At 51.1% G+C, this 16390-nt stretch overlaps 1 protein-coding gene across 6 annotated transcripts in view; it reads right to left on the reverse strand.

Moving 5' to 3' along the window:
• SYNE3 (spectrin repeat containing nuclear envelope family member 3) overlaps window positions 1-16390 on the reverse strand; it is a 102768-nt gene that overhangs the window by 66536 nt on the left and 19842 nt on the right. For 2 of the 6 annotated variants that reach the window (XM_082617208.1, XM_082617209.1), the window contains exon 1: window positions 8541-8739. The exons of 2 other annotated variants lie outside the window; for them this stretch is intronic. In XM_082617208.1, coding sequence (XP_082473334.1) covers window positions 8541-8676 — 136 coding nt within the window. In that variant the 5' untranslated portion in view covers window positions 8677-8739. Of the gene's footprint in view, window positions 1-8540; window positions 8741-8786; window positions 8847-16390 lie in introns of those variants that run through there. 2 more of the 6 variants (XM_082617212.1, XM_082617210.1) reach the window with 2 other exon arrangements.

Raw genomic sequence — 16390 nt, forward strand, 5'->3', positions numbered from 1 at the left:
GCCCATGGGGCTCTGTGTCCAGTGAGGGGGCCAAAGTGAGCTTTGAGAGAGGGGAGCACAAGCTGAGTGGGAGGCGCTGAAAGGATACTGGGGAGGCTCTCGACACACTGGGGGATGGGGAGGCTGGAGCTTGAGGATGGGGGGAGGCAATGAAGGACGCAAGGGTCAGATCAGAGCCCCAGAGTCATGTCCAGGAGGCTGGGCTGGTCCCTGGGAGCAATCGGGAGCCAACATGGGTTCAGGTGGGAGTGACAACACTGATCCTGAGGTTCAGGCGAGTCACGCTGGCTGGGGTGGGTGCAGAAGGGAAGCCCTTGCCAAGGGGGTGGGTGGAGGCGGGGTGGGGGGAGGGGGTCAGTGCAGACACGGGCAGCTGCACGAGGCCAAGGACCAGGCGGGAAGGCTGCAGGTGCGAGCATGGCAGGCACGCCTCTCTGGGAGGGAGGGGGGAGTTCTCATCGTCCATGAGTTTGTCCTTCTTGGATTGGTTGAGTGGACACAGGATTTTTTAAAAAATGGAACTATGCATTTTCCAAACATTTTGGCAAAAAAAAAAAAAAAAAACACGTGCTCAGGCATTTTTTGAAAAGCTGTTTCCATTTCCAAGTCCCTTCTTGGGTAGCAGCCCTGGGGTGCTGCTGCAGGCAGCAAGGGAGTGGGGCTCCAGGTGCACCTCTGGGCTGTCCCTGAGGAACCAGAGACAGGATGCAGGCCCTTTCTGGTTCAGGCCGGCGCTGGTCTGCTGGAGGAGATGGTTAGAAAGGAAGCAGCCTTGGTTTTCAGCGTCCTGTGTGGTTATCACAAAGGACAGCCAGAAGAGAAATGATCTTTTTTCCTTGATGACAGACAAGCCAGGGCGGGGCAGATGACAGAGCAGAGAAGCAGACACAAGAAAGAGCATGTGTTCAGCTGGATCGCGGGTGAAAAGGCACCAGCCTGGGAGACGGACGCGTCCACAGGAGGTGACCGGGGACACAGCTCTCCCAGAAATGGACTGTGAGGCTGTACTTCAGGGGAGGCCAAGAAGGTTCCAGAATCTGAGCTCCAGGCCTGAGCCATCGAGTCAAAAGGGGAGAGCTCAGTTGGAGTCACAAGGAAGCCTCAGGGTGAATGAACAGGCAGAAGTGCCATAAAGCAGTGTGCGGTTGGATGCAGGGGGGCGGAAAACGTGATGTAGACTTGAAAAAAAAAAAAAAAAAGCCAACCAGGGAAGAGAAAAGGGTGCTGACATTTCCACCATGATGAAAGGCCTACGTCCGTGCTAAGCACTTGTCTACAAGTCATCCATTTGGTCCTTGAGGGTAGGTCACACAGGACGGGGCAGAGGTAAGGCAGCAGGGCATCCTCTCAGGCGGAGAGCTTCGGCTGATGAGCAGAGGGACCTCAGAAGAACTCCCCCCCCCCACTGACCAGCACCTTCCTCTCAGAATACTGGGGGACTCATCGGGCACCTGCTCAGAACCAGTGCTCAGTGGGCAGGGCTGCCGTCACCTTCCGCAATCGCAGACAAGAACACTGAGGCTGGAGTGTCCAGGGCACAGGGCCATCAGGGCAGCACTGAGATTTGAACTTTGTTCTGTCAGATTCCAAAGCCCAGAGACCGTGACTCCGGTTGGACAGGGTTCAACCAGGCAAAGTGAATCCACTCTGAGTCCAGCTGTGAACCAGAGGGACCCGGCTCCACGGGGGTGAAGGGGCTGAGAAGCTGCCAGGAGACAAAAGGGAACCCAGAGGTCGGCTACTTCCACACCTCGGCTGGAGGGGGCAAAGGAGGAGGTGGTGTTACCAGGCCCCGGGCTGGGAGCCTCTAAGCGGCAGGAACTGGAGCCCCAAGGGAAGCATCACCCCAGCCAGGGTGGAAAGGCTGCTGTGGGCGAAATCCCTGGGCCAGCACAGGGGAACCTGAGTGATGCAGCCCGCAGGGGTCAACCCTCCTGTGACCCAGAGGACGGGAAGGAAGGTCTCCCAGCCCAGGACTGCAAAGGCTGCCCATCTGTAGATGGAGAAGGACACCAGCTCCCTTTGCCCTGATTCCGGGCTGCCTGAGCAATGGGCCAAGCTGCAACTTGGTCTGGGGGGCAGGGGGGGGACCAGTCTTGCAGGACAAAGGACAAGTTACTGGCACTGACACTGACCATTTGCCGGGTTAACCTTAAGGGGGAGTGCACGGGAAACAAATCAGGGCTCAGAACCCTGTGTCCTGGGGGCAGTGGGATTAGAGCCCTCCGTCCTCTCCCTTCCCCTTCCTGGGCCTGGGAAGCTGAGGCTGTAGGATGGAGGCCCCTACTTGGCTCTGTGGTGCCAGTGGTGAGGGGCAGACACCCCATAAGGACCAGGTTGGGACAGCTCCCTGCTCCAGCCCCTCCAACACCATAAAGGCAATGTGAAACATTCTCTGGGAATGCGCAAACACTCTAATACCGCGTGCCATTCAATGATCTAGACACTCCAAGAATCCTGCTTAAGACCTAACCAAACCCCATCAGGGAATGCCCCTAAAACACGACACCAAACCCCTCCCAAGCAAAGAGAGGGGCAAAGTCAGGTTCAAAGAGTGACTATTATGTGGCTGACATTATTACTACCTTTTTTTTTTTTTTTGCGGTACGCAGGCCTCTCACTGTTGTGGCCTCTCCCGTTGCGGAGCACAGGCTCCAGACGCACAGGCCCAGCGGCCGTGCGTCACGGGCCCAGCCGCTCCGCGACATGTGGGATCCTCCCGGACCGGGGCACGAACCCACGTCCCCTACATCGGCAGGCGGACTCTCAACCACTGCACCACCAGGGAAGCCCATTAGTACCATTTTATAATGACGGAAACTGAGACTCAGTAAAGCAAATAGCCTGCCAGAAAGTGGTGGATCCAGGATTAACAATAATAATTCTAACAGCCCACGTGCATCTTGCATTCTGTACGAGCCTGACTCCGTGATAAAGGGCTTACAGCTATTAACTCATTTATCCTACAAAGACTAATGAGTCACTTATCCCTATTTTATGGCTGAGAAAACTGAGGATCAATGATGCTAAGAACACTGCTCAAAAGCCAGACGGATGTTAAATAACGGGGGCAGGACTGGAACACATGATGGCCTGAGGCCAGAGCCTTTGCTCTTAGACACCACGGTGCTCCCCGGCTTCCACGCCCCCGCCCGTACCCCCCCGCCCAGAACCCACTGAGAGCCGAGAGCCATTCACACCTCCTGTGGATCGTCTCCTATGAGCATCTAAGCTCCAGGAAGGTGACCGCAGGGTGTAAACCTGGGGCTCCGCTCAAGAACCTAGAATTGGATTTAATAAACTGAGGCCCCGGCTGCCGGGCCGCCTCAGTCCTACGGTGTTCAGCCACCCTGGCCCTCTGCCAACCCAGCTGCCCCCTGGCATTTTGCTCTAGAACTCAGAACCTTCAGGATCCAGACCCAGGTAAACCCCAGCTCCCACGGCAGGCCCTGTAGGCAAGTGTGCTTGCCGCCCCAACCTGGCCAGGGGCCCACACCACAGACGGACACAGCGCCCCGGCACGGGGCACACTCCCTTTCCCGCGACACGCTCGCCTTTCCGGTGACTCACTCCTGCTCTGCCACACACAGTTTCCACGCTTACTCATCCCCACTGCTCTCCCACACACAGATGGGCTTTCAGGACCCAAGCGGGCAGCTGGTTTTAATCCCAAAGCCTATTCCAAGAGGATTCTGGGAACTCTTTTTTGTTTACTTATTGCAGATAATGTTACGGAGAAGCCACAGCTCAGAGCATCGTTCGGAGCGCCAGGAGGGTCCTGGGCCATGCTCTCTTATCTGGCATTCACAGAAGGTGATTCTGAGAGCAAAGTGTGTAAGAAGCAGGGACCGGCACTCTCCGCAGCATCTTAATGGGTCATTGGACCAGGAACTCTCACACCATCTTATTTAATCTTACAACAGCCCTCCCAGGTTGCTGAATCTGGAGTTGGGAACAATTACTGGGCTTTATCCTGTCAGAGATAACCACAGGCTCGGAAGGATGAAGGGACTGAACCAAAGCCACACAAACCACAGGGCACCACAACCCACCCTCTGTCCATGGGCTTGTCAATGTTCATACAAGAAACCCCACTTAGGAACAGGGTTCTGGGGTCCACTTTACAATTCTAGCCACAAAGGGGACAGGCCAGGAGTCCCCACAAAGGGGACTGCTTTCAAGACAAGTGCTCTGAGAGGGGTTCTCAAATCAGCTTTGCCATCTTTGGTAGTGAAAGCCCACTGCGCTCTGGCCCACCTCCTTTCCCAGAGAGCTGACTATAAAACAACATTTCCAATCACTCTGAAATTAACTAAACCCAAGCTCTCCGTCAAAAGGCACAGTGTGGAGGACACTGGGATTTCCACCCGGGAAACGCTGGCTTTGCAAAGCACAGTCAAATGTGGATGTCTGGGAGGGGGAGAGAATGCAAAGTGCAACTATAAGAGAATCGGGTACAGAAGGCCCGACCTCCCAGAGAGGAGAGGGGCATCCCTTGGGCAAGGCAGGTGGCTCCAAGGTGCGGGGCCTCGGCTCCTTGGGCCAGGTGTGATTGGCTCAGGCTGCTGGGAGGGCAGCCAATTAGAGGGTGCAAAGCGGAGGGCTCCCTGAGGGGGTTCTGAGAAGCATCCTACCAGTAGCCCTGGTCATGTAGCCCCAGCCGGCTGCTGGCCGTGTGGCTAGGGGCGATCAGAGGCCAGGGAGGCAGGGACTGGCCATCAGTTGCGGGTCAGAGAGCAGCAGTGGGCAAGGCATCAGACTAGTCCAGGCCTGGGTGGGACACCAAGTGCTGCGGACCGCAGGCGTGAGTCTGGGCAGACCAATCAACGCTGCCCAGCCTACCTCTGATTCGGAAACGGGAGCTTTAGGTTGGTTTTGGTTTTTCACACTGTGGGTCGTGGCCCAACCCCATGCCTTGGCAGTGAAAGCACCAGCCGCACTCCCAAGTACCCTGTAGATGAAATCTCTAAGGTCTTGTCCCACCAGAGAGGGTTCCATTTGCCATGTGGCAAGGCCCATCCCAGGTCCTGCTCCAGCCTCCAAAGCCCCTCCCTGAAGATCTGGCCAAGGGGGTGGAGCTTCCAGGATGGATGTTGGCCCCTTGTCCCTGCGCCTTCCCTCCCCTCCCTTCCCAGTGGCCCAAGGCAGCGTCTTCCGTGACGGCATGGCAGTGACAGATGTCCTCATACCTCCTCCCCAGGCCTCTCTCTTATTGACCCTGGGAATCAGGGGCCCATGCCAGGCCCCCAGAGCCTCATACCTTCTGCTCAGGTAGGAATCTTCCCTGCAGAGGGGTGATTCCAACAGTCACCCCTGAACCCACCAGACCTGCCTTACCTTCCTGAGCATCTCCCATGGAACCAGTGCCCCCTCCCTGGACTGTCTGCACCACAGCCCAAGGGAGCAGGTCCAACCACAATGACCACACACACCTCCTGTGGCCCTCAAACCTGAATTACACATGAACAGATGTAAATGTCCTTTGACAGATGAATGGATAAAGAAGATGTGGTACATATATCTATATGTATACCTGTATATGCAATGGAATATTACTCAGCCATGAAAAAGAATGAAATAATGGCATTTGCAGCAACATGGATGGACCTAGAGATTATCATACTAAGTGATGTCAGACAGAAAAAGACAAATATATGATATCACTTATATGTGGAATCAAATATAACACAAATGAACCTATCTACGAAACAAAAACAGACTCACAGACATAGCGAACCGACTTGTATTTGCCAAGGAAGGGAGGGTGGCCGAGGGAGCTTGGGGTTAGCAGATGCAAACTATTATATATAGAATGGATAAACAACAAGGCCCTACTGTATAGCACAGGGAACTATATTCTATACCCTGAGATAAACCATGATGGAAAAGAATATTAAAAAATGTACGTATAGGGCTTCCCTGGTGGCACAGTGGTTGAGAGTCCGCCTGCCAATGCAGGGGACATGGGTTCATGCCCCGGTCCGGGAAGATCCCACATGCCGCGAAGCGGCTGGGCCCGTGAGCCATGGCCGCTGGGCCTGCGCATCCGGAGCCTGTGCTCCACAATGGGAGCGGCCACAACAGTGAGAGGCCCGCGTACCATTAAAAAAAAAAAAAAAATGTACGTATATAACTGAATCACTTTGCTGTACAGCAGAAACTAACCCAACATTGTAAATCCACTATATTTCAATTAAAGAAAATATAGTTGTGAAAAGAAAAAAAGGAAAAGAAAAGAAAATTATGGCTGCACAATAATATACTTTCAGAACCACTCTTATCAAGAAGAACTTCAGAAATGAGCGCTTTCTACTAGATGAAAACGTCTTTGTATTCAAAAGCATTGCATCAAGATACAGGGTTTTAATTTTTTTGTTTGTCTTTATTAGATAAAAATTTCAAAACTTCTCATAGAACTCATGGTCTTGGGGCTCCCCTGGAGGTCCAGTGGTTAAGACTCCACACTTCCATTGCAAGGGGCACGGATTCGATCCCTCATCCAGGAACTAGGATCCCACATGCCGCTCGGTGCAGCCAAAAAAAAAAAACTCACGGTCTCCGGAGAAATCCCCCTCATATCCCAATTTGAGAAACCCTGGCCTGGAGGATGAAGGGGACTCCTCAGGAACCCTCAAGGATGAGGCTCCCACCTAACCTACAGCCCTGACTCACCAGGGTGCCCCTGGTCCCTGAACGCCAGCTGAACCACATTGCTGAAGTTTCTAGAAGCTTAGAGTCTGAATGCTGCTTCCCTAGCTTAGTTCTGCCTGGTGAGCCTCCCCTACCCCAGTACACACCTCCTTCTAGCAGACTCTTCCCTGTTCTTTCAAGATTCAGTTCACTCAGAGGGGAAACCTTTCCAGCTTCCTTCCCCCCATAGTAACAGCTCCTCCCTCCCTCGGGTGCCCACGGGACCCAGTGCATGTTACCACTTACTATCTGTTTACTGAACACTCTGAATTTTCCCATGTTCTCCATCCAACAACCCCAGGAGGAAGGTATCCCACAGTGAGAAAACTGGAGTTTAGGGAGGCAAGGTGAGAAGCCACGAATCCAAGACGGAACCCAGAAGTTTGACCTCACGGTTCATGCTTTGCTGTTCGTATCTGTTGACACAAACAAGTTCTCTGAAGGAGGGCAGGGTCAGATTCATCTTACTGATTAACTGGGTCAGATTCATCTTACTGATTAACTGGAGATGGGGTGGCCTTTGTTTTTAACAGGTTTATTTGGGGGTAAAATTGATAAACAATAAACACATTTCAACTGTAGAGTTCGACAAGTTTTAACATATATACCTACAAAACCATCACCCCAATCAAGATAATGAACACACCCATTACCCCAAAAGTTTCCTGATTCCATTTCTAATCCTTCCCTCCTGCCCACACCCTGACCCAGTCAACCACTGATGTGTTTACTGTCTCTAGAGGTTAGTTTGCATTTTCTGGAGATTTTTAAATAAACGGAATTATATATATATATATATATATATATATATATATATATATATATATATATATATATGGGGGGGCGGGTGGTGTGGTCCTGGCTTCTTTCACTCAGCATAATTAGTTTGAGATTCACCCACGTTGTTGCCTGCATCAATGGTCCATTCCCTTCCATTGCTGCGTAATATCCCATAGCATGCGGAGACCCGCTGATGGACAGTTTTTGGCTATTACAAATAAAGCTGCTCTAAACACTTGTGTATGAACATACACTTTCATTTCTCTTGCAAAAATACCTAGGAGTGGGACTTCCCTGCTGGCGCAATGGTTAAGAATCTGCCTGCCAATTCAGGGGACACTGGTTCGATCCCTGGTCCAGGAAGATCCCACATGCCGCGGAGCAAGTAAGCCCGTGAGCCACAACTACTGAGCCTGCGCTCTAGAGGCCGTGCTCCGCAATAAGAGAAGCCACCTCAATGAGAAGCCCGCGCACCGCAACGAAGAGTAGCCCCCGCTCGCCGCAACTAGAGAAAGCCCGCGCGCAGCCACGAAGACCCAACGCAACCAAAAAACCAGAAAATAAAAAAAATAAAAATACCTAGGAGTGGAGTGGCTGGATCAGATGGTAGGTGTATGTTTACATTTTTAAGAAACTGCCACACTATTTTCCAAAGCAGCCACATCACTTTTCCTTCCCACCAGCAGTGGATGAGAGTTCCCGTTCCCACACGGCCCTCTATGGTCAGTCTTTTTAATCTTAGCCCTTTTAACCAGTGGGTAATGAAATCTCATTGTGGTTTTAATTTGCAGTCCCTAATGGCAAACCATCTGATTGCCTGTTGCGTTTGTACTTTAGGACAAGTTACTAAGCTCCAGACTGCCCTCAGCACTTCCCAGGCACCTCCTCCTTTAAGGCTACCGTGCTCAGTGAGGGCCCGGTAGGCTGGAGGCTAAGGGAGCGAGGAGGTGAGTGATGGGGAGACACTCAGCCAACAGGAAGCTGCTCCAATTTCAAGGGCGCTGCCAGCTGACTCCTTGAACCAACAGCCAAGAGTGTGTAAAAACAGATAAACAAATGGAGTCCCTCACGTGTGCGTGGGGCTCTCGGAGCTCCCAAAGAGAGGTGCCATGGGGCCCTTATCCATGCTCCTGTGGGACCCTGGTTCAGTAGGGACCTGGATGTCTGCTCAACAACTCGTGTGGCTGCCATGGGGTCTCCCAGCATCCAGGATGGAAATCAACAACTTCCGAAGCAGTAGTCCAGCACCACTGAACTCAGCCTGCTGTTCTCATTTGAATGTGAACTGCCCATCTTGATCACTGCTATCAAGGTACCTGAGACAGATACTGACACATAGTAGGTGCTCACAAATGTTCATGGGCAGATAGATAAATCTGGAAAATATAAAGAATAATATTTACCCCCATTGGCATTGAGTAGGTACTTGATAATCGTTAGTTCTGGTCTTTTTAAAAAATTTAATTAATTGATTAATTAATTTATTTTTGGCCATGCCCCGTGGCTTGCGGGATCTTAGTTCCCCGACCAGAGATTGAACCCAGGTCCCGGCAATGAAGGTGCCGAGTCCTAACCACTGGACCACCAGGGAACTCCCTGGTCTTTTTTATTAAAAGGAATACGTGTGGAGCCAGAAGGAGCATCTTACCAGTCTTATTTGGTCCTCAATATACATAAGCTGCAGGTTCAGGGAAACTTGGGAAAAGCAGGGATGGGGGAAGGGTGGACATCAGCACAGACTCTGTTAACCCCCAAATCAGAGTCTTCCTTCAGGCCATGGGTTGGGGGCAGAGCAGGCCCCAAACTGGAATTAGGGAGCATGGGGTCCAGGGCAGGCTCTGCCACTAACCAGCTCCAAACCAGTCTCTTTGGTCAAATGAGAGCCAGAATTTCTGCCTGACTTCCTCCTCTCTGAGATGGGGGAGCTTCAAATGGGAAGATTGTTTTGAAGGGAAGGGGCACGACCGATTCACCTCCGGGCTTTTTTTTTTTTTAACAGAACAGCTATTAGGAAGGGACATATACACTGCCGAGAAGCTCTGCTTTATTCAAAGGCACAGAACTGTAATGATCCTCAGGCAACCTATAGGCTAATTGTACCATGTTACCACGTCACACCGTGTAATAGCCATGGGCTATAACAACCAACTGTGTAGCGGGCCTAACATACTGGGGTCAGTGCTACACTGTTCAAGCTACAATTCCAACCTGTAATAACCAGAGACCTTAATAAGAGCTGGTTCCTTGTGCCAGGCCATGTTCCTAGAGGGTAGGTGCTACTATAAAACCCCGTATTAGAAGATAAGGAAGCAAAGCACAGAGATGTTAAATAACTTTCCCCAAAGTCTGCAAAGCAGGGATTGAAACTCGGGCAACTTGGCTCCAGAGCCTCTTCCTTAACCACAGCGCCTTGCCTGGAGACAAGAGGTCAGTAGTCGCCTGGTCAGTGCATTAGGGCTGGTTAAATGCGAGTTAAGAAGGAGCTGCTGCTGGACGGCACGTGGAAGAGCTGTGAAATATACTACACTGCTCACCCGACCGTTCTTCAGATACTGCCCAGAGCAAGCGTTCACATTTGGGCCAGGCCTGGGGCCCTACCAGCACAGCCGAGTTTTGCCATCTGCCCCCCTCCCCCTGCACCTGCAGCCCTTGGGACACAGTGCCAAACAGAACACGCCACTCAGCTCCACGGTTGTTGTTGACGTGTCTGTCTTCCCATTAGACTGTTGCTCTCCAGGGCAGAGGCTGTGTCTCATCTGCTCTGTACACCCAGGCCTGGAGCACAGCCAGCATGGAGGAGGATGGCGGTGTTGCTTACTAAGTGAACACAACACTAGCATTCTTGGAAAAGCAGGGCTGGCTCCCATGGGGCCAGGCCAGGGTAGGGAGCTCCTGAAACTGCCCACAGGTTTCAGACGGGCTCCAGATCTCAGGCTGCAGGGCTAGGCCTCATGGGACACCCCCAGGAGCCAGTGAAAAGTACGGCGGAAACCCCCCTACATTTCCACATGTAAAAACTTGACCAGGACTTCCGCAGCGGTCCAGTGGTTAAGACTCCGTGCTTCCACTGCTGGGGGCTCGGGTTTGATCCCTGGTCGGGGAACTAAGATCCCACATGCCGTGCAACTCGGACAAAAACAAACAAACAACAACAACAAAAACAATTGGACCACTTCTCGGGAATCCTCTAATCTAGCTGCGCCATTTTACAGATGGGGAGACTGAGGCTTAGAGAAGGCGAGAGACCCACCCAAGATCTTGCAGCAGCTCAGTGGCAGAGCTATGGCCAGGACTCATCTTGGTATAAAAACATCTCTGCCTCTGAAGGAAAGCATTACATTTCTTCAAAATAACCCACAGATAAGAAACAATCAACTCCCATATTTACAGACAATTAATTTTCAACAAGCGTGCCAAGACAATTTAATGGGAAAAGAATAGTCTTTTTAACAAATGGCGCTGGGACAACTGGGTATCCACATGCAAAAGAATGAACTTGGACCACTACCTCACACTATATACAAAAATTAACTCAAAATAGATCAAAGGCCAAATTGTAAGAGCCAAAACTATAAAACTCATAGAAGAAAACATAGGTGCAAATGTTCCTGACCTTGGATTAGGCACTGATTTCTTAGATGTGACACCAAAAGCACAAGCAACAAAAGAAAAAAAAAGAGATAAACTGGACTTTATCAAAATTAAAAACTTTTGTGTTTCAAAGGACACCATCGAGAAAGTGAAACAACAACCCACAGAATGGAAGAAAATTTTGCAAATCGTTTACCCACTAAGGGACTTATATCTAGAAAGACAAAAACCCAATTATAAAATTGGCAAAAGATCTGAATAGACATTTCTTCAAAGACGACGTACATACGAATAGACAATAAGCACATGAAAAGATGCTCCACGTCATTAGCCATCAGGGAAATGCAAATTAAAACCAAAAGGAGGGGCTTCCCTGGTGGCGCAGTGGTTGAGAGTCCGCCTGCCGATGCAGGGGACACGGGTTCGTGCCCCGATCCCGGAAGATCCCACATGCCGCGGAGCGGCTGGGCCCGCGAGCCATGGCCGCGGAGCCTGTGTGTCCGGAGCCTGTGCTCCGCAACGGGAGAGGCCACAGCAGTGAGAGGCCCGCGTACAGCAAAAAAAAAAAAAAAAAAAAAAACCAAAAGGAGATGCCACTTCACATCCATAAGGATGGCTATAATCAAAACAACAGACAATAACCAAGTATCGGTGAAGATGTGGAGAAAGTGGAAGGCTCTCATGATGCTGGTGAGAATATAAAAAGTATAGCCACTTTGAAAAGCAGCCTGGCAGTTCCTCAAATGATTAAACACAGAGTTACCACATGATCCAGTGATTCCACTCCTAGGTATATTCCAAGAGGAATGAAAACATACGTCCACACAAAAACTTATACACAAATGTTCATGAGACCCGAAAAAGTGGAAACAACCCAAATGTCTGTCAACTTATGAACGGATAAATAAAATATGTTACATCCATACCATGGAATATTACTCAGCAATAAAAAGGAATGCAGTAGTGATGCGGTTACAACGTGTAAGAACCTTGAAAACATGATGCTAAATGAAAGAAGCCAATCACAAAGGGCCACATATTGTATAGTTCCACTTATACGAAATGTGTAGAACAGGCAGGTCTGTAGAGACAGAAGGGAAATGGGTGGTGCCCAGGGCTGGGGTGGGTGCATGGGTGGACTGGGGATTGTGCAGGTTTGGGGTGGGGTAGGAAAAATGCTCTAAAAATGACTGGGGTGATGTTTTTACAACTCTGTGAATATACTAAAAGGCATGGAATTGTACACTTTAAATGCACCCATTTAAATTGTATACTGTGAATTATATCTCAAGGAAACTTTTTCTGTAAAAGAAACAATCAAAATCTCCAAAGAGGGCCATTCAAACAGACCTAACTTAAGCACCCATTCCTGTGAGAAACAGACCCACCCCCGTGAGAGGTTACTCAATTCAATTTGACAGCATTTGCTGAGTTAACAATAAAAATATCTTTTATACTTGAGAGGCAGGTCTTTTTTTTTTAAGACAAAATAATTTAAATGTCCTTAAATATTAAGGACATAAAATATCCAAAAACTATGTCAATATTTCTGTTTTACATTATGGACAATTACAGGGAGAGAGATCAGAGACATAGATTTATGTTACATTGAGTGACAAAAAGAATTCAAGACACAAAAATGACAGGCGAGAGCCAGTGAGAGGCAAGTCTTAATACTCAGTCCCATTTTACAGACGAGGGCACTGAGATGGAGCAGTTTCGTGCTCTGCCCAAGGTCCCAGCGCTACTAGTTAGGAGGTAAGCAGTCAAATCCAAGACCAGTCGGCTTTAACATCCAGACATACACAGCGGTGAGCCAGGCGCAGGCTGCGGGTTATAAACACGGTCTGCGTGACCGCAGACTCTGAGGCGGCAATTGGAGCGGCACACAAGAAACTCTCGGAGTCTAGGGAGTGGAGCAATGATGCTGATTAGGGGATCCAGGGAGGGGTTCACAGACGAGGGGACACACTGACTGAGATGGAAGGCTGAGCAGGGTCTGGATAAGACGACAAGAGGGAAAGGGTATAACAAGCTGCTGGACCAGCAGAAGCAGACGCTGGGAAAGTGCAACGCCAAGTTCAGGCTGCAGCGTGGGCTTGGGAATTGTTAAAGGAAGCTGTGACGGAGAGCAGGCAGGGGAGTCAGAGGGGTGCACTGACTCCCCTCTGTGGGCACTAGGGAACCAGAGAGGGTCTGTGAGCAAGGGAGGGGCGTGCTCTGATCAGTGACAGACCCACAGGCAGGGAGGCCAGCGCCTGACCAAGTGTCTGGAAACAATGTTGCATTGAAAAGCGTCCAGGCAACCTGGAACCTTCAATCACCTGCTAGGAAATGCTTTGTAAAGTGCCCTTTAACCCCAAGGCATTCTTTTTATTGGAAACCTGCTCTTCCACAAAGAAACCAGAGTTCAAGTCCAAGGATCTTTTCTCCACTGCTGACTGAATGTGCAAATACCTGATAAGCTGTGGGGAGCGGCCATCATCCCTCCCCACGGTGTCTGCCCTGGAAGCTCGTCCCCATGACCCCCTCCCAGCAAAGCCCCCAGCTTCACACCCAGCCTCACACCCCAGCCAACGCTGTTTGGTGGGTAACGAGTGTTCTGCCTGCTCCTACCCTGTCCCCACCCCAGGTCATCTGTGACCTTATGATTACCCTGGGTGAGTGTCAAGGTCATCATGAGTCTTAACTTTTGTATGCCAAAGGAGGCCCCTGTGGGTTGGGGAAAATGTCACCCAAAGTTCCCATGTATGAGGTTACCTGCTGGGTTCCAGGTGCTGGGCAGGTGCGGTGCATCCATTACCACCAACCACCAAGGCAGGGACGACCGCCTCACCTTACAGATGAGGAAACTGAGGCTCAGAGGGGCCAGCTCTCCTGCCCAGGTCAGACAGCTACTGAGGCGCGGTCAGGGGCAAGCCCAGGTCTGCTGGGCTCCAGCACCCATGCCGTGCTGCAAGACGGCCAGCAAAAAGGAGGAAGTGAGTCAGGAAGGCAAAAGAAGGGGGGTTCCTTTATGAGTCAGAACAGGATGTCCCATCCCATAGCCGAATGATGCAGAGGCCGGGGGCGGGGGTGAGGTGAACACCTACAGGTCAGACTGACGAGGTGCCCAGGCCAAGTCCTCTGCAGAGAGCGCGCCTGAGATGGGGGACTAGCTGAGAGGCATGTCCAGTTTGGGCAGGGCTGCGATGGGCCCAGTGATGCCAGGCCTCTCAGTGTATGGGTCGAAATGAATCAGGCCACATGGGGCACCAACCAGGCTGTGGAGGCCCGACCTGGGTTTCCGGGAACAGACGGCCGAGAAAAATCCAGCTCACCCTCGCTTCTCCCTCTGTGCCTCTCACTCCATCCAGCCGCCAGGCCAGGTGATGATGAAGGGTGTGCCCTCTAAGGACCCGTGTGAACAGGCAGAGAGAGGGGCCCATCTCACCTTCTAACCCAGAGCCACACCAGGCCCAGCTTCACTCTGTCCCAGAGCTTGGGAGACGCCTCATTCATTTAATGACAGATCTTGTTGCAACGCCTGCTCTGTACCAGATGCTGTGGTTGGTGCTGAAGGTCAGAGAGGTGAACAGGACCGACCAGATCCTGCGCCCTTGGGTCACCTGACAGCCCAGGCTCCCTTCCTTCTGCTGGAAGGTGGACACAGTGTTCAGAGTCTTCTCAACACCCCCCCACCCCCCCAGTCTCTACAATGCGGCATTTCTTGACCTGAGACCTTCTGGTATCCACTAGCTCACCTCACAAGTGTCCCGTGGGGAGCACTCACTAAATTCACTTTTCAAAATGCCTCTGTGAGGGCTTCCCTGGTGGCGCAGTGATTAAGAATCTGCCTGCCAATGCAAGGGACACTGGTTTGAGCCCTGGCCCGGGAAGATCCCACGTGCCACGGAGCAACGAAGCCTGTGGGCCACAACTGCTGAGCCTGAGTTCTAGAGCCTGCAAGCCACAACTACTGAGCCCACGTGCCACAACTACTGAAGCCTGCGTGCCTAGAACCCGTGCTCCGCAACAAGAGAAGCCACGACAATCCGCACCGCAACGAAGAGTAGCCCCTGCTCACCGCCAACTAGAGAAAGCTCGCGCACAGCAACAAAGACCCAACACAGCCAAAAATAAATAAACTTATTTAAAAAAACCAAGGGGCTTCCCTGGTGGCGCAGTGGTTGAGAGTCCGCCTGCCGATGCAGGGGACACGGGTTCATGCCCCGGTCTGCTAGGATCCCACATGCCGCAGAGCGGCTGGGCCCGTGAGCCATGGCCACTGAGCCTGCGCGTCCGGAGCCTGTGCTCCGCAACGGGAGAGGCCACAACAGTGAGAGGTCCGCATACCAAAAAAAAAAAAAGTCTCTGTGGACCAGGGGTTTTAACCTGCCCCCCTCCCCGACAATGGGTAAGACCCCTGGATTAGGCTATGAGGGCTCCCTGAGCCTCCTGAAATCTTATGCAGCATCTTGTGTGTATGTTTGTTCTCCTGGCAAAGTCTGCAGGTCTCATCAGCTTCCCAAAGGCCCCCTGACTAGTGCTACACCCGACTCGTGGTGTTAATTATTAACATTTCCCCTTGTAAATGACCCAGAATATACCCTGGGGTGGATGTCACAAACTTGCCTTAATCATTTCCATTTTGCTGGACAGTTATGTCACATTTTTGTTGTTTTTCTCAGTCCAACTAGAACATGTGCAAATTTATCACTGATTTAACATTTGAGCAAGATCTGTACCCCCCTGGCCACAAAGCAGAGCCCTAATCTACTCTTGTATTATCCCGCCCAAGAGGTCTTTTTCTGACCAGGAGAATTCATTTTTCTCTTCAGCCTCAGCAGCTGGCCCTCTTTTCAGGGCTGTGTTCCACAAAGAAACAAAGTTTGTGGTCACATGGCTGTAGCTGCCTGGTGTGTAACAAGGAGGACCAGAGACTAACCAAATCTGGGTGGTGTTGGGTGGTTAGGCTGGGCTGGGCAGGGTGGGGCTCACTCCTGGTGAGTCACTGTGCTGGACACCCTCCCCACACCACACCACACACACACAAACACACATACACACACACACACACACACAGTCTCGGTCACAAAGGCCTGCCTCTTCCAGGACACTTCCTAACAGCTGGTAAGAGTGTAGACTCTAGAGCCAACTGGCTGAGCAGATTCAGGCCTAACTTTGCTGCTGAAAAACAATGAGGCCTCAGCCAAGTGGATTTAACTCCTCTGACTTCACTTTCTCATCTGTAAAATGGAAGTAATAATAGTATGAACTTCTTATCACTGATCTGATTAAGTGAGTTATACTGGTAAACAGTGCTGGTAACCAGTAGATGCTATATAAG

Source organism: Mesoplodon mirus, assembly GCF_964341445.2.
Source record: "Mesoplodon mirus genome assembly, chromosome: 4".
Taxonomy (NCBI): domain Eukaryota; kingdom Metazoa; phylum Chordata; class Mammalia; order Artiodactyla; family Ziphiidae; genus Mesoplodon; species Mesoplodon mirus.